The sequence below is a fragment of the Petaurus breviceps genome, unplaced genomic scaffold (genome assembly GCF_028583685.1).
Source record: "Petaurus breviceps papuanus isolate PSGF00001 unplaced genomic scaffold, PetGlider_PUasm1.0 176, whole genome shotgun sequence".
NCBI classification, from domain to species: domain Eukaryota; kingdom Metazoa; phylum Chordata; class Mammalia; order Diprotodontia; family Petauridae; genus Petaurus; species Petaurus breviceps.
The window spans coordinates 17,739,820-17,761,985 of NW_027185771.1; the positions used below are offsets into that span (position 1 = coordinate 17,739,820).

Sequence of the window (22,166 nt, forward strand, 5' to 3'; positions counted from 1 at the left end):
AAATTCAACGGAAATTTTGGGGAAGTTTTGTTGAAGCCACAGACAGCAGGGCAAGGCCAGCAGATGACACAGAAGATTAGCAACTCAGAAATGTGTAAAATATATGTATAGTCCTGTATAATATTAATGTCTTTTGTCTTACACCATAATAATTTGGTCTTCTCTGGTGAAGTTGGGAAGAGGGAACCAAAAAAATTTTACATGGATTTTCCAGATGGTGGAGGTGCTGCAGGTCCAATCCTGGTGATATGGAAAGGATAACTGTATATCTGTATTCTTTTGTTCAGTTCTAGGCATCACAGTTGGGACAGAAAATAGAGAAACTGAGAAGGTCATTGTGGTCTTGCCATAGAGGGATGTGTTGAAGGAACTTGCTTAACTGATCAAAGAAAAAAACTTAAGGCAGGAGCAGACCTGATAGTTGTCCTTAACTGGTGGATGGTCACCTGAAAGAGGCATCAAACTGGTGCCATTTGCCCTAAGGACAGAAATGGGAGCAACAGGTAGAAGTTGAAAAGAAAAAGAAAAATTGCAGTTGATGTCCTGATGCCCTGTCCAACCATGAGAGCTGCCTAAAAGTGGAAGGAGTTGCCTCAAGAGGCAGTAGGCTCTCCCTCCTTGGAGGTCACTGAGCAGAAGCAGGATATCCACTGGTCCAGTAAGTTAGAGAAGGGATTCTCCTTCAACTTTGGCTTAGACTTCATGGCCACCAATGTCCTGAGCAACTCAGAAAGTCTGTGATGCTTTAGAGAAACATAAACTGTGGACATCAGAAAGAAGCTGGCACAGAATAGAGCATGCTAGCATCTTACCAAAGGAATAAACCAGCCATATTCATGATTGTTGACACCGATGATGGAAGGGACATGGTTGAACTCTCCTGCAGCCAGCAACTCCTCAGGATGTTTGGGGAAGAATTGCCCATCAACCGAAACAGGCATTACCTTGAAAAGCTAAAAAAAGGACAAAAAAGAAAAGTCAGGTCTATCTCCAAAACTTCTCCTCCATATATCACTTTATCCTCATTCTCATTGTTACCATCCTATTTCAGACATTTTTATCACTTGCCTGGACTCTTTTTTTTCTTTTGTTGAGGCAATCAGGGTTGAGTGACTTACCCAGGGTCACACTAGCTACTAAGTGTCTGAGACTGGTTTGAACTCAAATCCTCCATTCTACAGGGCTGGTATGGTAGCCATTACACCACTTGGCTGTCCCCACTTATCTAGACTCTTGAAACAGTCTCCAAATTGGCCTCCCTGTCTCCCCCTCTAATTTATCACACACACACACACACACACACACACACACACACACACACACACCTTTCCTATCTCAGATCTGCTTATGGCACTCTTCTGCATTAAGAAAGAAAAAGTCCCATGACTCTCATTACCCAAAGAAAACCTCTATCACTTCAGTCTGGCATTCAAAGCTCTCTACCTTTCCAGGCTAATCTCATGCCATGCACACTCTGGCCTGTGCCATGTACATCATGCTTCACTAGCAATGGATTCCTGGCTCTCCACAGAAAGTCAAGCACCTTTTCCTACCTTTCTGCCTTGGCTCACTTCACCCCCCATGGCTACAAAAACGTATTCCTCACTGTACTCTGTTGAAATTCTTTACTTCCTTCAAAAACCAATTTAACTTCCACAAAATCTTCTCTGATATGGCCAGAAGAATTCTTTCTTCCCTCAGAGTTCACACTGTATGTACTTGTCACACACACACAAACACACGGAGTTACTTGTATGTGGCATTAAACTCTCTCCCCTAAGTAGGTAAGTTCCATCATGGACCTTTTCCTTATCCAAACTATGGGGCCCCCCAGACCAGACACAGAAGAAATGCTTCTGGAATAAGCAGCAGGAGAGGGCTGGCCTCAAAATCAATAGATCTGAACTCTCGTCCTGGCTCAGCCTCTAACAGACTCTGTAATTTTAGGCAAATTACATCTCCCTGGGTTTCCATTTCCTGCCCTACAAAATGAGCGCTTTGGACTAAACTACCATCAAGATCTTTGCTCATAAAGCTTCCTAAAAGGGAGCATCAGAATTGGGCTTTGGGGTGGCCAGGTAGCACAGCAAGTAAGAGCACCAGCTCCAGTGTCGGGATGACCTGGGGATCAAATCCGGGCTCAGATACTCAGCACCACACCCAGAAATAACTGGCCATGTAACCTTGAGCAAGTTACTTAACCCCAATTGCTTAGGGGCGGCCAGGTAGCTCAGTGAGTAAGAGCACTGGAGGCCCCAGTGTCTGGATGACCTGGGGATCAAATCCGGGTTCAGATACTAGCACCACACCCAGAAATAACTGGCCATGTAACCTTGAGCAAGTTACTTAACCCTGATTGCTTTAAAAAAAAAAAAAAGAATTGGGTTTTAATGAATGGGGAAGAATCCAACAGACAAAGCAGGGCTATGAGAGGCAGGAGGGTGAGGGAGGGAGACAGGATTGAAAACTGGGAGACACCTGGGCTTGAATCCCAGGTCTGATGTTTATTGACTGTGATGCTGGAGAAAAGGATGAGTTACTCCCTCCAGGCTCCTCGGAGCTTGGTTCTTGTTCAGTTGTATCTGTACATGACCCCGTGGACCATCACAAACCAATACTATCCATAGGAGCTTCTTGGCAGAGACACTGGAGGGGTTCACCATTTCCTTCTCCAGTAGATTAAGGCAAACAGAGGATAAATAACTTGCCCAGAATCACACAGCTAGTAGGTGTCTCTGGCTAGATATGAAGTTACATTTTCCAAACTCCAGGCCAGGTTCTTTATTCACTGAGACCTCCTCAGAGGTTTACTCGTCTATAAAATGGGAATAATGAATCACTCCCTAACTTATGGACTGTTATGAGAAAGGCACTTCATAAATGATATAATAATGATAATAAAGATAATAAGAATGATAATAAGAAGAGACGACTTGATAAACGCACGACGCAGCCTGAGCAAAGGCACAGAGGTAAGAGAGTATAAGGAACAATTAGAAGACTGAGGACAGATGAGTTTGGCTGGAGCATAGTGTGCCTGCAGGGAAGAAATAGGAGACAAGGTCAGAAAGGCGTGGAGGCCCCAAAGTGTTCAGTGCTCTGATTCTGGCTTGGGTTTGAGTGGAAGTCAGGAATCCTTTCTTCTCCCCTCTCCTTGGCATCTGCACGGTCAAAATGAGACAACCTCACGGTTGCTTTGGCAAAGGATAGTCATTAGATTGCACATTTTGAGTTAGAAGGTACTGTAAGAGACCATCTATTTCAACCCCCTCAATTTCCAGATGAGGAAACTGTTGTCAAATCGGATTGAAAAACATAATAGTTTTCAGAATGAAGGAAGGAGAATCAACATAACTAATGGAGAGAATAATTAGATGTAGGGGCAGCTAGGGGCCACAGTGGACAGAGCTGCCAGACCTGGAGTCAGAAAAACTCACCTTCTTAAGTTCAAATCTGACCTCAGACACATACTACTTGTGACCTTGGGCAAGTCATTTTATCCTGTCTGCCTCAGTTTCTTAATGAACCAAAGAAGGAAATAGCAAAGCATTCCAGTATCTTTGTCAAGAAATCTCCAGATGAGGTCATATAGGGTCAGACATGACTGAAAAACAACTAAACAATTAGATTCACTTAGCTCTGGCATTAACATTTAATCAGCTCTAACACTTTACTCCTAAAAGAATTTTTTGAAGAAGCAATGCAATGCAGTGAATAAAGATCTTGGTCCTAAAGATCTGGAGTCATGAGCTGTGTGACATTTGGCAAAGTCACTTAAAAACTTTGGGACTCAGTTTCCTTCTTTGTAAAATATCCACTCAATACATCGACCCACCAACTGTCCTAGGCTCTGGCAATATAAATATAAAAGCAAATAGTTCCCTGACCAACTCTTGCTGCTTCCATTCAGTGGTTCTAATTCTGAAATTTGGCAATGACATCATATTGTACTACCAATGGTACATGATTGTTGCAAAATTTTTTAAATAAGTTAATAAACATAAAATGAATGTTTTATGAAAGGAATATTTAATAATGATCCAATACCACTCTGAAGGACTTATGATGAAAAATGCTACCATTCCTACAGGAAGAACTGTTGGTATCTGAATACAGATTGAAGCATACTTATTTTTTAATCTTTTTCTTGAGCTTTTTTTGTCTATGCTTTCTTTCACAATGACTTTTATGAATGTATTTTGTATGACTACACATATATAACTTATATGAAATTGCTTGCTTTTTCAATGAGTGTGGGAGGAGGAAAGGGAGGAAGGAAGAGAATTTGGAACTCAAGGTTTTGAAAACTGTTAAAAACTGTTTTTACATATAAGTGGAGAAAAAGAAAATGCTAAAGAAAAAATTAAAAAAGGAAAAGGAAAACAAAAGACTTGCAAAAAAAAATAAAGTAATATATAGATGTGAGCTACCAATCCCAGAGGATAGAGAGAGGATTCCCACAACTGTGATCCTTTCTTCCAAAGATGCATAGTGTTAGATCTGGAAGGTGACAAAGAACAGAACTCTGGAGCTAGGAGGGACTGCCGCCACCACCACCATCATCATCATAGCTAATATTATTTAATGCTTACTATGTACTCAGCACTGTACTAACACAATCTAGGGTTAAATTATTTTACAATTATTATCTCAATTGATCATCACAACAACCCTGAGAGGTAGGGGTTATTATTATTCACACTTTATGGATAAAGAAACTGAGGCAAAAAGGTTAAAGACTATGTCTGAGGCTAGAGTTGAACTCAGGCCAGTTTTCCCAGCATTCCAACCGTTGCACAACCTAGCTACATCCTTGATACTTTAGCTTATAAAACATTAAACTACAGAATGTTACAATTGGAAGAAAAAAATCTTGTAGAGTAGAACACCAGCAGTTGTAGGAAACCTGGAACAAATACTATTGGAACCCAGAATGTTAGAATCAGATGAGAATGGATCATTCCAGCTCTAAGGCTATGGTTTTATGAAGAGAGAATGTCTGAGTGGGAAAGTTGAGAGACTAGAGCATGAAAAAGCTTAGAACATTAAATGAAATTTTTAGAAATGATTTAGGAGATTTAACACATTTACAAATGTTTAGAACACAGAATATTGGAAGGATTCTTAGGACAAAGCATGTCCAGAATGGAAGGGAAGAACCTTAGCACAAAAATAAGATTGAGAGCACAGAATGGTGAAGGTAGAAGAAATTCTAGAAAGCAGAACATCAGAGCCAGAAGGGACCATCAGATAAACAATAACAGAGGTAGAAATATCTTTGAAGATCATCTAGTTGTGGGAAACTGAGGTTGAGAGAGGAACATTCCCAAGATCTTCACCTCATTCCCAAGATCTTCACCTCATTCCCACTGAATGAAGGCTGGTTGTCCAGCCCTCTCCTAAGCTGTTTTGGCAGCTCTTCTTGGTACTGGAACCCTGGCTTTTCAGCCTACTTACCTTGCTAACGGCCAGGATCCCCTTCTCAGATTTTCTCCTAAGGCACTGAACCAAGGAGGAAGAATTGTGTCTCACACAAGCAGACAGAAAGGCAATGATCTGCAAAGAGGCACCCACAGAGAGTTAATATTCTCATAGAGGAACCCCTGGCTTGTATGACAATAGAAGAATCCTTTCATACTCATCAGTAAGCTAGCAAAGGATTGTTTCTATTGGTGATGACACAGTAATGGTGAACAGGAGACCAAGTTGGAATCTGTCTGACCATCTAAGGGGATGAGTCCCCCAATTATGAGCCTGCTATCTGCAGGGCTCAGTGCCAGCCAGTGGGGATGGGAGTGGGTAGGGGCAGGTTTCAAAGACATAGTCCCTGCTCCCAAAGAGGTTTTCATTTACTCAGGGAGAAAAGACCTAAATATCTGTAAAAGATGTATGATATAATCTGGTACATTGAAAGAGCCCTGACATTGGCTCAGAGACCTCAGTTCTGGTCCCAGCCCAGTCACCCGCTCATTGTATGACTTTAGACAAGTCACAAAATGACAGAACCAGAGAGGTAGAAGGGACCTCACAGATCATTCCATCTAACCTGTACCTGGATCCCCTTGAGGAGTTCTTCCTGCTGTTCTAGGGGAAGAGAGAATTTGGGACTAGACAGGACTTTACAAATCATCTAATTAAACCCACTTTTACAGAGGAAGAAGCTAAGGCCCAAAAAGGGGAAATCCTTACCTAAAATCGGAGGCAGGAATTGAATCCAGGGCATGGAATTCCACTATAAAACCAATCCCTCCTTCTCTTTGCCTCAGTTTCCTCCTCTGTAAAATGAGGGGGCTGGAATAGATGACTCTGAGATAACTTTCAGCTTGAACATTCTGTAGGATTCCAATGTACCTTCTTCTAGCCCAGCCAACTGGAAGGTTAATGGGACATTGGACCATGGGGTTGGGAGGCCAATAAGCATAAGGAAGGATAAGAGAGATTGTAAAGACCAACAACAATAAACTTACTTTTCTAATTGTTTCTGCTTTGGAAGAAACAGCACCGGGAATGATGGCCACACCACTCTCCATGATTGCTCTGTGGAATAAGCCTTTGGACATGGGGGACAGAACCTGGGGAAGCAAAGCACAGCAGAGGAGAAGAGAAAGCAGTGATGGGGAGGTCCAGACACTCCTGGCTTAGCAGAGAGAGGAGATTGAGAGTGGATGGCAGGACTGTTACTTACCCTGCCACACCCCTAGGTTAACTCTATAGGACAGTCCCAAACAGGAGTCTCTCTAGGGGACCCTGGCCCTTGGGCCTTTGGCACAACCAGGTCTATAAGAGAGTTAGACAGAAAAGAGGGCTAAGGAGCCTTGGCCATGGTCCTGGACTGTCTGGGTAGTTCAGTAATGGTATGATAAGATGCCTGTGCTCTGTGACCCAGCAATGCTGTTCCAATGCCCTTCCTCCCTATAGGGTCACATTGTTTACTGATTATGAGAAAGACCAGGGTTTTTCTTAAGACCAAATTATTTCAAATCCAACAATTTTTTCAAATATATCATCAGAATTTGCGACTTTCCCATCAGCTATTATTTCTTTCAGCATTATTCTTCCACTGAAGTCTTCCTCCCATGCCCTATCACAGCCTGGAGGTTACGTCAGTGGTGTGCAAACTCCTGGGGGAGGAGGGCTGCCAAGTCAGAAGATCTTTGCCTCAGAGTCCCTTGGTGGATTTTATGTCTGTCATATGAGGGCCAACCATGCTAAGCTCTCAGGGGCTTACCAGCAAAGATTGGAGAGAGCAGATCTGCAGCCAAAGCTGACCACAATGGCCACCTAGGAAGGCACAGAGAGGCTCTGAGCAGCCTTGGGAAGAGGAGCACCTCAGTGGTGAAGTTGGGGATCCAATGGGCCTTGAATTATTTCATTAATACTCTGTACATTTCTTTTGCTCTTACTCAAAGTTGTTAGTAACCTTAAAAAAAAGGATGACTCATCTTTCATCTCCAATAAAGTAAGAGGAATAACTTAGAAAACCAGTTAGACCTAGGGTAGGGGAGTAAAGGAACATCTCCAAATGAAGGGTAAGGGCAGGTGCCAGCCTTAGAGAGAAAAGTCCGCAGCCCCAGTGGTTCTGAGAGGGGGGAGGATAAGAGAAGAGGAAGAAAAACTCATGTCTGTGAGACTAGACCTTGGGTGTCTTTACAAGAGGCCCCCTTCAGGCTGTGGCCATGCCTTTACCACCTACATGTGAGGAAACACTCATTCCCCCAGCAGACTCGCCAAAGATGGTCACAAGGCCAGGATCTCCTCCAAAGTGAGCAATGTTCTTCTGGACCCACCTCAGGGCAGCCACCTGATCCAAGTAACCCCAGTTGCCAGGTGCATGCTCATCCCCAGTGCTGAAAGACAGATATTAGACAAGGTTGGAGAAGTATGAAAAATGCCAGGTTCACATGAACATGAGATTTAAAGATATCTCAACATATGGATAATGCAGTGGATAGACTGCTGGACCTAGACCTGGCAAGACCAGTGATTATCTATGAACTGTGTGACCATGGGCTAGTCATGTCGACATCTGCCTCAGTTATCTCGTCTGTAAAATGGGGATAATAATGGCATGTATCTCAGAGTTGTTGCAGGGAGAAAATGAGACATTATTTATAAAGCACTTTGTAAACCTTAAAGGACCATACAAATATTAGTTGTTGTTCTTATAATACAGATGTAAGCTGATGAGACAGATCTTGAATGCCCCCACCTGAAGGACTCCCAGTCAGGCCTCTTTATTGTGTCACTGTGCCTTCCAGGGGGAGGTTCTTCCAGGCTGCTTTCTTCCCTTCCAGCTTACTCCCTGATCTCTTCCACCTCCCCATCACTTCCCTTCCCCCTACTCTCCCTTCGCCCTTCTTTTATTAGCTCTCCTTTCTGTTTTCCCTTCCTCTATTATTAGAATGTCAAGTCAAGACAAGAAAGATATGCTCAACACCTACTATGTGCCAGGCACTATACCAAGCTCTGGGCATACAAAGAAAGGTAAGCATAGCCCCTGCCCTCAAGGAGTTTACAGTTTAATGAAGGAGACAGCATACAAACAGCAGCGCCCCAACCAGATCTGTACAGGATAGACTGGGGATGATTCCAGAAGGAAGACTGGCAGTGAGAGAGACAGGGAGAGGCTTCTTGCATAAGGTGGGATTAGCACCTAGTCCTGAAGGAAGCCACAAGGAGGAGGGGTGAAAATGAACAGATTCTATTGAATATTCTATTCAAGGATGAGGAAGGAGGCAGAGAATGTGGAGGAAGCTGAGCAGACTGGAGAGGTAGGAGGAGGCCAGGCTCCTCTCCAGGAACTCTGCAATCCAGCAAACATGGGCCTCCTTGTCCCCACACACAACTCTCTACCTCCCAAGCCCGACTTTCACTGGCTATCCCCAAGACTGCACTTCTTTGAAGGAATGTGACACAGCTCTAATCCAACTGTTTTCAAGAGATCTCACTTTTCCTCCTCCCCTCGCCTCACACACCCCTCACTGCTAGAGCCTTCTGGAGCAAAATCAGGTTGAGACATTATAGGAAATTGATACTGAGGAAGCCAGGAGAAGCATAAGCTTTATGACCATGTAGTACACCAAGTAGGTAAGAATGAAAGACACACACACACACACACACACACACACACACACACAAGATATGACACCCTGCACTGACAGTCAGACATTCAGGGCACTCACATGAGGGAGACTACTACAGTAGCAAGTATCTCACTGGGAGTACACACTCAGAGTGGGGCCTGAGCAGGTCAGTCTTACCCTTTGAAGGGAGGTTTGTTTGGTTGGGACAGACAATCAGCATGGCATGTGAGTGAAATGTAATCTGACCCAGATGTGTATGGGGGGAAGAGGGGGGAAGGGAATTCCCCAGGATCTCTTATTGCTGCAGGAATCACAGACTCCAAGAGTGGGTGCCAGGACACAGACATGCAGTCTGCTGGGAGTCCATCCAGGAGCTGAGGTTACTGACAGGATCACAGTAAGTCAGGCTGCATGAAACTACTAGCTGTCTGCTATTAAATCTTTTAAGGCCCTTAGGACCACTTTCCCTGTGATTCCATATTAGAGTCTTATCACTTATAATGACAACATGACACAATGTATTTTAAAAATCACAATTGTCACTCCTTCCCTCTAAGATTACTTCTCCTTTACATTGCATATATTTTGTATCTAAATGGCTATTTATATGTTGTCTCCCATTAGAACTGAACTCCCTGAAGTAGGAATTTACTTTCTTTTGTGATTGACATATAATGTGCTTTAAAAAATGCTTATTAGGGGAGGCCAGGTAGCACAGTGAGTAAGAGCACTGGCCCCAGAGTCAGGATGACCTGGGATGGAATCAAGGCTCAGACACTTAGCACCAGAAACACCTGGCCGTGTAACCTTGAGCAACTTACTTAAACCCAATTGCTTTAAAAAAAAAAATGCTTATTAACTGACCGATTGACTGGAGAAGGGGGTGATGGTCTGACTTGTGCCCTAGGAAGATCAGTGACAACTGAGTGGAGGATGAACTGGAGTAGGGAGAGAAGAGGCAAAGGGGCCAACCAGAAGGCATTGTTAGTCCAAGTGTAAAGTGGTGAGAGTTTGCACTAGAGCAGTGGTAGTGTATATGAGAGATGTAGCAAGAGTGGAATCAATAAGACTTGAGAGCAAATCGGATATAGGGGAGAATGAGTGAGTGGTGGAACATTACCCCTAGATCACAAGCCCAGGTGACTTGGAGGATGATCGTGCCTTTAACAAATAATAGGGACATTATGAAGAGGAGAGGGTTTGATGGAAAGGAGATAGAGTTCAGTTTTGAGAATGTTGAGTTTATAATGGATATTGGTCATAACTTTTGAGATAATTGAATATGGGATACTTTAGATGTATCTGGAGATCTGAAATCAGACAGGAGAGAGAGAAGACACTAAGAGAAAAAATCTAGATGTTTAGTCATACAAGGGAGAAGATATATGAGATGACAGCTAGTGGGGAGGGTTGGATGAAGAGATAGAGGGATGGATGGATGGACGGACAGACAGGTGGATGGATGGATCCATTAAGTTTTTCTTTGAGGACAGAGAAGAATCATGGACAAGTATATAGGTAGTAAGGAGTCATGGGGGGGGGAGAGAGGATAAGGGGGGAGAGAGATATCAGAGAAGATTGAAAGTGAAAATGATAGAAAGGGCAATCTTCTAGAGAAGATGGGATAGAATGAGACCATTTATCTGTATAGAAAGCTTACCCTTAGTGAAGAAAAGATCTGCTTCCTCACGTAAGACAGAGGAAAGGAGGACATCGTGACAAAAAGCATCTGATCCACGTGAGATAAGGAGGAGGGCATATGAGGCAGCTCAGTGGATGGTCTCATTTCTCTTCAGGGAAATATAAAGCAAGGTTCTAAGCTGAAATGGTGAGGGGAGGAGGAGTCATGGAATGCCGAGGTTTAGAGAAGCCATTGAGATGAGGGAGATAGTGAACTGATTATTGAAGTACAAAAAGATTACTTTGCCACAGTGAGGATGCAGTTAAGATTATGGAACATTAATCTGTATGGACCCGGGTAACATAGTTTCATGATTTTCTCTAGATTCATTCAGCAGTATGCAAAGAAGAGCAAAAAGAGTAGATGATGGGAGTAATGCAAGGCCAAAGTTTGGCAGGGAATGATTTGTCAAGGACAAGGAGTCAGTGTGGAGATGAAGTGGTTCACCAAGGGGTTAAGATAGAGAAGGGAAAAGAGTATAATCAGGAAGGAATGATGGCCTGGGAAAGAACTGAGGAGTGGAGGGATTGAAGGTCAAGGTGAGGATGAAGAACAGTGTTTGGGGTTCCAAGGCAGAGAGTCTAGTGGAATGATAAGAGATTATAACTAGATAGAGTAGTTTCAGAGTTAATGAGCACAGAAGTGGAATACTCATGATGGAGGATAAAATCAAGGGTGTTCCCATCTCTGTATGTAGCTGAGGTGTAGTGGAGGAGTTGGTTATGAGAAATTAATGCACTGAGAAACTGGGGACTGAGAATGGTGAAGGGAATGGCAAGATGAATGTTGAAGCCTCTCAGTATGAAGGTGGGAGTTGGGAGAGAGAGAAAGGCTATAAACAAGGCTCTGAGCTCATTGACAAAGGAAGGAGAGTGTCCCAGAGGATGGTGAGTAACAGCTACTAGAATCTTGGTTGGGTGATAAATATGGATTGAGTGAACCTAGAAGGAAGAGAAGTTGCTGAGTGATGGTGGCAGAGGGAGAGTTTGGAAGTGGTAGTGGGAAACCAGGAGTATTTTGGCATCCCTGTGATGGAGGCAAAGCAAATAGTGCTGGAAATGGTCACCAAGAAAGCTGTCATCAAAAAAAAAAAAGTCAGGGTTTGGTGAATACAATTGGCAGAAGTGGTAAGAAAGGAAAGGGCTAAAGATGAAAACAGGCTTGTTACTTATGGAGCAGCATTCCAGAGAGTACAGTGAAAGGAGTAGGTAGTTTTAGAAAAGACATTATAGAAAATTAGTACTTGGAAAACTAATGGAATCATGAGCTTTATTACAATGCAGTATAGCAAACAGGGGTTAGGTTAAAACAGTTAGATCATTTTGTTTTCATGCTTTGAAATAGCTCTTAATACAGTGCCTGGTGCTTAATAAATGGTTTGTCTACCTGCCTGTCTGTCTGCTAGTCTATCTATCCATCCATCTATCTACCCATTGACCTATCTATCTATCTAGAATTTAAGGGCAAGGGAGAAGTGAATTTATTGGTGATAAAAAGTTGGATCATAATTGGAAATTGGGTCCTCTGTCAACATATCTAGTGCTTTTTCTACTATACCATGATTAATTTGTGGAGAAGGCAAGGGAAGGCAAGAGATACGGTGTCTAATCAAAAATTTATACTTATTATCATTCAACAGATTATTCATCAGTTAAAAAATACTCGTACTCACATGTTACTGGGGTCAAATCTCACCTGAAGAAGCCAAGAATGCCCAGCCTGTACTGGATGTTGACAACTATCACATTCTGGGAGGCAGATAGCATAGAACTATCATACATGGAAGCACTGCCAAAAACAAAAGCTCCACCATGGATCCAGACCATCACCTAAAGAAATCAGACATGGCTTTCCTTACAGGAACAAATCCCACCAAGTATGTTTTGGTTACCCCCTTACTCAATAGGAAAATACCATATCTCAAGACCCTTGATAAAGTAGCTTTAAATGTGAGTGAATTCACTTATCAAGACACTGTATATCAAGAGTTGACAGAATATGCATCAGAGCCTCTCAGGTAAGAGCCCTCTTGTCTAGACTCAGAGACAGGTCAGATTCTCCTTGGAATCTTCCTGGCTGAAACAGCTCCTTGAGGACCTCCTGCTGCCAAAGTCATACTCAGAGCAAAACAGCCTTGCCAAAAGGATATTTTTTCCTCCAGAACAGGGAAAGAAGGCAGGGCTCCCTTCTAAGGACACAGACCCAACCAGACAATAGAGAATGCATCATGATCAATAAGCTCTCCAGCTGCCATCATTTTCTGGGTGTTTCAACTATGGCCCAGAGAACCTTTCTATGTAAAAGTAACTACTCTGTCAAAGCTAAGATAAACTGCTAGAATAGATTACTAACACTAGGTTATGCCTTCTACTGGTTCTATTTTTTTTTAATTTAAGCAATAAAACAAGCATTTCTATAACATAGTATAATAAACTTGGTCGCCCAAGAAACTACAAATTGACAATGTACAACTAGCTATTCCTTTTAAAAACACAATGAAATTATCAAAGTAAATTTCTTCCTTTCCTTCTTATTTCTTTCTTTTTTGTTCTTATTCATTACTCACTTTACAGGGAGAAGTTTCAACTGATTGAAACCCATTTCAGTGATTCTGACTCCTTCTTTACCCCATCTCCTGCCCATAGGCCTATTGTGGAGAGGGATTGAGGCAGGGAGGGATGTCATATGAATCTTATATCACTGACATCAAAGAGGATTCCCCAACTGCACCATAGGAGACCACAGTAATTTTCAGCCAAGGATAAGCTGTGGAGAGAACATATGATTAGGAAACCAGAACCAGTAAGAGGGAAAAAATCAGTTCTCTCCTTAAAAGTATAATGTTGAATTGTGTCCAATTTATGAGGAATTCTTGGCGAAAATACTAGAGTGATTTGCCATTTCTTTCTCCAGTGGATTAGGGCAAGCAGAGGTTAAGTGATTTGCTCAGGCTGACATGAGTTATATCTGAACTTAGATCTTCCTGACTCCAGGCCCAGTGCTCTATCCAATTCTTAGTGTAAATACTGTCTAGGAAAAGGTCTTATGATCTCTATATCTAAAATTACAAGAGAAAGACCTCCTGTTACTGTTCAGATAACACCATGGTGTTTTGAAAGTATGGTTCCTTTTGTCAATGCATTAGGATGCTGCTTGCCTAGGAGGTGCAGAAACATGAAGGGGCTTTTGCTCACATGGGAAGATTCTTTGCCTCCCATGGAATGTAGCAAGCAATTGCTGGCATTCCCCTGGGAACATGTTTGGACATCAGGAAGTAGACAGATCACTGTTATATGAGTTAATGCAATGAACCAAATCCAGGGCACTGAGAAAGCCAGAGCATGAACTGACTATGGGGAGGGCACATTTAGCTGTGAGTACCTGGGTGCATGGAGACTACAGGGAACCTGCACACAAGCAGACTTGCCCTGGACCTCCTTGCCTTGTGTGATCCTCTTGGTGGGTATGACTATGTACCTGGAATACAGTCTCAGACAGGATCATTGGATCATAGGTTTTAGAGCTGAAAGGGATTTTAGAGACTGCTTAGTGGAATAACCCCATTTGATAGACGAGGAAACAAAGACCCAGAGAAGGTAAGTTAAGAAGGTGTAAGGAGGCAGGTTTCAGCCTCATAGAAGCAAACATTTGCTAACAATGTGAGTTGTTCCCCAAGAGTAGATTGCTTGAGAAGTAGTGAGCTCCCCGACCGGGACAACTTTAGGGAAGGCTGGATGACTTGTCAGAGATATTTAGAGAGAATGACTGCTCCTGTGCTGGTGGGAAGACGTGTCCTCCAAGGTCCCACCCAGTTCTGAGGCCCTAGAATTCTCATCCCCTGTTATGGAAATTACAGAGATGGGACTTACCGGCAATCCAGCCCCCTCATTTGCATGGACAGGAGCATAGATATTGAGGTACAAACAGTCTTCAGAATTGTCTGTAATAAGGACATTTAATTTCATGAACTTCATTATTTTTTCTAGGAGAGCAACATCCTGCAAACACCTGGAAAACACAAGAGATGACTGATTTATTAGAATCACATAGAAATGATCATAACAATAACTGAGTGCTTTAATGTTTTCCAACCACTTTACAGACATAATCTCATTTGACCTTCACAATACCCTTGAGAGGTCAGTGTTGTTATTATCCCTATTTTACAGATGAGAAAACTGAGGCAGGCAGAGGTGCAGTGACCTGCCAACATTTCACAACTTCTTATGCAGTCTTTTTTCTTGTTCATTATATATTGAAATGTTTGGGTTTGTTAATTATTGTTAAGTTGAAAACAAAGAATTTTTTTTAATTTAAAAAAAGCTTGGAAACCAAATAGATATTACAAGTAGGCAAATAGCTGAACACATCACAGTGTGTGAATGTTACGGAATATGGTTGCATTGTAAGAGGCTGAATGTGAGGAACTCAGAAAACCTGCTGCAGAAGGCTGCAAGTCGAGCTAGATCAGTGCAGACCATGACTAGAAGCATTTTACCAAGAGCAGCACTGCTAACCAATGTGTCAGTTGGATTTTCTTTGTTCCAGAGGAGAATTAGGTTAGAGAGTAGAAGGCAGGCTGGAGTATAGAATGAGCAATAAGTGTGGGTCTCCAAAGCAAAAGTCATCAAACTGCTAAAAAAAAAACCAAGGAATCAAATTCAATGACCTCCTGCTTTCTGAGCATATCAGTCTATGAGCTCTGGCTTTTTATTCACTAGCTTTGTGACCTTGGGTGAGTCACTTAATCTCCATAGTTGTTCAGTTGTATCTGACTCTTCATGACCCTTTGTGGGGTTTTCTTGGCAGAGATACTGGAGCAGTTTGCCATTTCCTTCTTCAGCCCATTTTACAGAGGAGAAAGCTGAGGCAAGCAGGGTTAAGTGACTTACTTAGCTAGTAAGTGTCTGAGACCAAATTTGAACTTATTACTTTCTGACTCCAGGCAGAGTATTCTATTCACTGAGTCACCTAGCTGCCTCTACTCTCTGTTAGAATTTGTTTTTCTGTCTTGTAGCCTTATGTACTATAACTATCTCATGGTAATTTTGCTGAAATCTGCTATTCTATAAAGTCCAAATAAACATAAAGCATTGTCATTAAGAAATTATTTGAGACCTCACAGTCCAGAGAGAAGGAACATTCATTCCATCAACAAATATTTAACGAATATCTACTATGTGCAGAGCACACAGACACAAAATTTTGGTAAGACATGATGGTGCCCTGTGCTCATCTGGTAAGAAAAGGAGAGAGGAAGGTGCTTACATGGGTGGATAAGAAGTTGCATTTCTCACATTGCTCCATGAATCTGGTGGCTGTGGAGGAGAAAACCTCAGGGCCCCCACAGGGGGTTTGGCAAAGGGGATTCCCAGGAAAACATTAACACCTTTGTCAATTCCCTTGACACTGATATGAGTCCCTTGGATTTGTCCAGATTCAGTGGTTCTGATGAGGTCATCTGCGTGATGCCCTGTGAACAAAGGGGAAAGAAATTCTCAAGGACAGATGGCTGAAGTGATGTCCACATGTCTCCTCTACATTCTCCCACCACCACCATTTTTTTCGTGAGATGGGAATGCAAGCCTCCTCCTGTTTCTGCCATGATTTTTTTCATTTCCCTTAAAAATATCTCCAGTGATGGAGAACTTATTCCAGAGAAGGGCCATTTGCACTTTTAGACAGCTCTGGCACTGATTCAGGAGCTGTCCAGCTTTGGGGATCCACAGTGTCAAGTTCAAAGCAACTGCTTCCCAACAATCCCACCCCCAGTCCAGCTTAGGAAAACACAGAGCTAAAAGTTGGTTCCATACAGTTTATTAGTATGATCCAATTGAACAAAGACTCAATGAGCACCTACTACGGGCAATGCCCTCAGCTCTGAATTAAGAATAAAATGGCAGGAATTTACATGATCCTGGAGAACAATGGTCTGTGCACCAATAACTAGGAATATAAGGGAGAGGTATAAAAGGAGAGATCCTGACAAAGTTAGGAAAAGAAATGAGGAGGGTCAGGAAAAGCTCTGCAACAAGTGTCTGTGCCCAAACTGGGTCTTTAATGAAGAGTCTTCAACTGAGCTAGACTGGTAGGAGTACTGTCTGGGCATGAGAAAGATAATAGACAAAGAAAGGAGACAGATGAGAGTAGGACAAGAAAGTCAGGTGGAAAGTAGTTACATTGGGCTACAGTATGTGTCAGGAAGACTCATTTTCCTGAGTTCCAATCCAGCCTCAGACACATACTAGCTGTGTGACCCTGGGCAAGTCACTTCACCTGTTTGCCCTCAGTTTCCTCATCTGTCAAATGAGCTGCAGAAGGAAATGGCAAACCAACTCCACTTCTTTGCCAAGGAAGACCTAAATGGGATGACCAAGAGCCAGACACGTTTGAAAAACAACTAAACAACACAAATGTGAATGGAGTAGGAGGTGACAAGGCTGGACGCACAGAGCACTGGATTTGGGCTCAGAGGCTATGGGTTCAAATCACAGCTCTCCCGTTTACTGCCTGTGTGAACTTGTTACAATTCCTTTCCTCTCCCTAAGCCTATTTCTTCTCTTCTATTAAATGGGAAAAGAGCACTGTGTTCAATGTTCCCAGTTCTGCATCCTAGACTCCAAGAGCAAGTGTCAAGGCACATGGCCACGCTGCCTGAGTCAGAAGGACAAAAGGGAAGGCTAGGTGGTGCAGTGAATAGAGCACCAGCCCTGGAGTCAGGGGGACCTGAGCTAAATCCAGCCTCAGACACTTAACACAAAAACTAGCCGTGTGACCTTGGGCAAGTCACTTAACCCCAATTGCCCTACCTTGTCCCCTCCAAAAAGCAGAAACAAAAAAAAAAAAGGACAAGGGTCAGGTGTGCCTCTGAAAGATTAGCACTCCCCTTCTATCAAAGGAGATCAAATAGAGCCCAATATAAAATGCATGGGAGTGACTTCAATATACATAATGTGGGCTTTAGTTTCTGATCTATAGTAGTAGTACTGTGTTTCCCCGATAATAAGACACTGTCTTATTATTTTTTTTTTGGACAGAAAAACACCAGAGGGCTTATTTTCAGGAGGGCTTATTTTAATGAACATTGACAGCAATTTTAATAAACAGGTAAATGTGAACAAATGACGCGCTCACTGCTGCAGCTCTAATTGGATGCAGCTCGGAGCGCGGCGTGCGTTTCACGGGGGGGGGGACGGTGCATACAGAGGTTACCATAATGTAGCGTGTAGCGCAGGGGATCACCTTCACTACAGTAGCAATCTCAATAGGGCTTATTTTCGGGGGAGGGCTTATTTTAGAGGAATCTTACACAGTAAGGGGAGGGCTTATTTTTGGGATAGGTCTTATTATCCGGGAAACACGGTAGTTTGGGAGATTGAAAATAAAGAAATAATCCAAAGCTTCCAGCTTCTGGGTTAAGAACTTATTATTTAACAAAAACTGTTGGAAAAACTGGAAAAGAATATTGCAGAAACTAGACCTAGATTAGCATCTCACACCATATGCCAAGATTACATCACAATGAATAGATGATTTTGACATAAAGGGTGATACCATAAGCAAATTAGAATAGCAAGGAAGAGCTTATCTGTCAGATCTATGGAGAAGGGAACAATTTATAACCAAGCTAGAGATAGAGAACATTACAAAATGCAAAATGGATCATTTGGATCACACTAAATTAAAAAGACTTTGCACAAACAAAACCAACACAACCAAGATTGCAAGGAAAGCAGAAAAATGGGAAGAAATTTTTATATTGTTTCTGATAAAGGCCTAATTTATCAAATACATAGAGAACTGAGTCAAATTTGTGAGAACACAAGTCATTCCCCATTTGGTAAATGATCAAAGGATATAACAGACACTTTTCAGATGAAGAAAATAGTTATCTACAGTCATGTGAAAAAATGCTTTGAACCACTATTGATTGGACAAATGCAAATTAACACAACTCTGAGGTACCACCTCACACCTATCAGACTGGCTAATATGACAGAAAAGGAAAATGTTGGAGAAGATGTGGGGAAATTGGAATATTAATGCACTGTTGGTGGAGTTGTGAATTGATCCTACCATTCTGGAGAGCAATTTGGAACTATGTCCAAAAAAGTAATCAAACTATTCATACACTGTGATCTAGCAATACCACTACTAGGGTATTTGTGATACTACTGTATCACAAAAAGATCATAAAAGGGGGAAAGTACTCACATGCACAAAAATGTTTATAGTAGCTCTTTTTGTGGTGGCAAGGAATTGGAAATTAAGGGAATGCCCATCATTTGGGGAATGGCTGAACTAGTTGTAGTATATGAATGTAATGGAACACCATTGCGCTGAAATGATGAGCAGGCAGCTTTCAAAAAAAACCTGGAAATATTTAGACCAACTGATGCTGAGTGAAGTGAATGGAACCAGGAAAATATTGTACATAGTAACAGCAACACTGTATGATGATCAACTATGAATGACTCAGATCTTTTCAGTAATACAGTGATCCAAGACAATTCCAAAAGACTCATGATGAAAAATGCTATCCATATCCAGAGAAAGAATTATGGAGGGTGAATGCAGATCAGATCATACGATTTTCACCTTTTTTGTGACTATTCCCTTTTGTTCTGTTTCTTCTTTCACAACATGACTAATGTAGAACTATGTTTACATGATTGTACATGTATGTAACCTTATCAGATTCCTTGCCACCTGGGGAAGTTGGGAAAGGAGGAAGGAGGAGAGTAAATTTTTGAAACTCAAAATCTTATAAAAAATGAATGTTGAAAATTTTCTTTACATGTAAGCAGAAAAAAATTAAATACTATTTACCAAAAAGAAACAAAGAAAGAAAGAGAAAATAAAGAACTAAGCTGTGCCACATCTTCTCATGTAAATGCTGCTGTTTTATTTCCAGTCTGTAAAAATATCTCCCCCCCCCATCCTCATTCTTATCTACCTCCTTGAAAATGACTCCACTTTCCCTCTCCACACCCTCCACCAGCAGCTTGATAGAAGAGTTTCTGGACATAACACTCATGGAGAGGGCATCAGTCTCTCAGAAGCAAATCTAGTTTGGCCCCCTGAAATAAAACTAACAATAATCCATAATCCACCCAATCAGAATCTCTCTTGTCAGAGAAAAAAACAGTGCACAAGTCCCATATCTCCAATGGGAAAATCAAAGGACCTCTCCCACGTCTCTCCAGAAATTATTCCCTATTCTGGGTCTGCCTGGAAGAGTTGCTTACCTGGGGCTTGAATAAGGAGGCCCAGGAACCCCAAAGTCAGGACCTTGGGCAGCAGGGAAGTCTTCCACATCTTTCCCTTGGCACAGCCTTCTGATTATGCCTAATTAGATTCCAGGTCTATCCTTTAATGCAAAAAAGAATTGGATCAAAGGGCATTCCAGGGGAACTTGGACTAAGGATTACTTAATGGACTTCCTTGTCAGAACTTGTCTTAGAAGTATTTGGAAAAAACTAAAATTAGATTGAGTACCTAAAGACTAAAGACAGATCTGAACATACCTACATACAGCAGGGAGAGGCTGGTAAATGTGTGATAACAAGCTCTCTGGAAAACAAAAAACAAACAAATGTATTCATGACATGCTCTTAAATTTAATCTCTATAAGTATCATTGTTCCCAACCAGTAAGTCTAGATAATCAACAAAACAATCAAGTTCTGAATTGCAGGATTTTCTGATTTCAGAGGTGCAAATGTGACAATGGATTCAGAAGAGCCAGTTTGAGCTGCCCTCACCACTTCACCTGAAGTGTCAATTTCTAGAGATTTCTATGACCTTTCCCCCCTTGAAGCTCTTCAGTTCCTTGGTTTTTCTTCCTGAACCCATTGGGGTTTCCTTAGCAAAGATACTGGAGTGATTTGCCTTTTCCTTCTCCAGCTCATTTTACATATGAGGAAACCCAAGTCAACAGTGTTAAGTGACTTGCCCAGGGTCACACAACAAGTGAGGCAGGATTTGAACAGGAAGCTAAACTCTGGGAATATAAACACCAGCAGAAAGACAGCCCATGCCCTTTGGGAGCTTATATTCTGATGGAGCGACACAACACATAAAGGGTGGAGGGGGGGGGGGGGGGGGGAAAGAAAGGGAGGTACCATTCAGAAAGTACCAGAAGAGTAAGGTGTGTGATATGAAAAGGAAATGATAAAGAATCAATCCATGATTCATGGTATCCATCCTGAAACAATTCACTAAGACCCTGTCTCCAAGTTAAATAAAAGGCATTTACTCAGGGCAGCCAGGTAGCACAGCGAGTAAGAGCACCGGCTCCAGTGTCGGGATGACCTGGATCAAATCCCGGCCTTGGATACTCAGCACCATACCCAGAAATAACTGGCCATGTAACCTTGAGCAAGTTACTTAACCCCGATTGCTTAAAAAAAAAAAAGTCATTTCCTGGGGTGACCAACCAAGCAGGCTTGCTCTCCATGGGAGTGTCAACCTGATAGTTTGGTAAAAGGAGACAAACAGGCTAGGTGATATACATCTATATCATTTATTCCCTTAAAGGTAGCAGATATGTGCTGCACAGAGCCAGAACCTAAGTTCTGACTGCCTGAAAAAAAGAATTACAAAGTTTTTTATGTGTTTCAGGACAATCCCAGGACATCTGTGTCCCTCAGATTTATGGTCTCCATGTGTTGTGCAATTTTCTTAGTTGTAAATACAGATTGACAAGACAATTGAAAAGGTAAGGTCAGTTGGAAGTTACACTCTCAGGATGTCTGCATTTCCCCCCACCCCCCCAGTATGCCCCCAAGATAAGAGAAGTCCCACTCTCCTGTCATGAACAGGAAGATCTGGTCTTTCTAGTTACAGACACAGGAAAGGGCATTTTTAGAGCAAAGCAAAGCAGTCTAATTGATTAGTTCAGGCTTTGTCTCAATTCATCGAGGTTCAGAAATGTTATTTAATGATTATCAGGAGGCAGAGCACTGAGTCAGGTTATGTGTCTGCTTTATATACAGTTTAACAGGATAGGAGGAGGAGGGAACTACCACAGTTTAAGAAAATGGGAGGGGGAACAGGAGAGGAGGATGTCAGGTAGCTGGGGGTGCTTTGGGAATGCAGATAAGCCCACTGTGAGGGCTTCTATGAGCACTTTCGGCTGGTCACATCCTTCACCCTATCTCATGTTTCACATCTTGCATCCTGCCTGACCCATCTGCCTCAAACACTCTACCTCATCAGAATGAAGACATGGTTGGCTAGGGCCTGCTCCTTAAAATGGAGGTTTAAAGGACTCCCATCAGTCAGAACCCAGCACCTTGCCAGGCTGCCCATTCTGCTTTTGAACAGTTCTAATCCTTAGTGCATCTTTCCTGGCATCAAGCTTCATTTTGCCTCTTTGCAACATCCACCCAATCTTGTTGG

The 22,166-nt window shown here is 42.3% G+C and overlaps 1 protein-coding gene across 7 annotated transcripts in view; it reads right to left on the minus strand.

The window, feature by feature from the left end:
- The window catches only part of LOC138159443 (cocaine esterase-like), a 65,905-nt gene extending 44,585 nt beyond the window's left edge, over positions 1–21,320 (minus strand). Inside the window, exons 1-9 of one of the 7 annotated variants that reach the window (XM_069085804.1) lie at positions 20,292–20,311; positions 20,013–20,134; positions 16,033–16,237; positions 14,634–14,772; positions 12,460–12,593; positions 7,694–7,847; positions 6,468–6,572; positions 5,458–5,556; positions 813–953 (exon numbers count right to left, since the gene is read on the minus strand). In XM_069085804.1, the coding sequence (XP_068941905.1) occupies positions 813–953; positions 5,458–5,556; positions 6,468–6,572; positions 7,694–7,847; positions 12,460–12,593; positions 14,634–14,772; positions 16,033–16,237; positions 20,013–20,082 (1,047 nt within the window). In that variant the 5' untranslated portion in view covers positions 20,083–20,134; positions 20,292–20,311. Of the gene's footprint in view, positions 1–812; positions 954–5,457; positions 5,557–6,467; positions 6,573–7,693; positions 7,848–12,459; positions 12,594–14,633; positions 14,773–16,032; positions 16,238–20,012; positions 20,395–21,021; positions 21,147–21,202 lie in introns of those variants that run through there. The other 6 variants (XM_069085805.1, XM_069085807.1, XM_069085806.1 and 3 more) reach the window with 6 other exon arrangements.
- Positions 21,321–22,166: the final 846 nt, after the last annotated feature.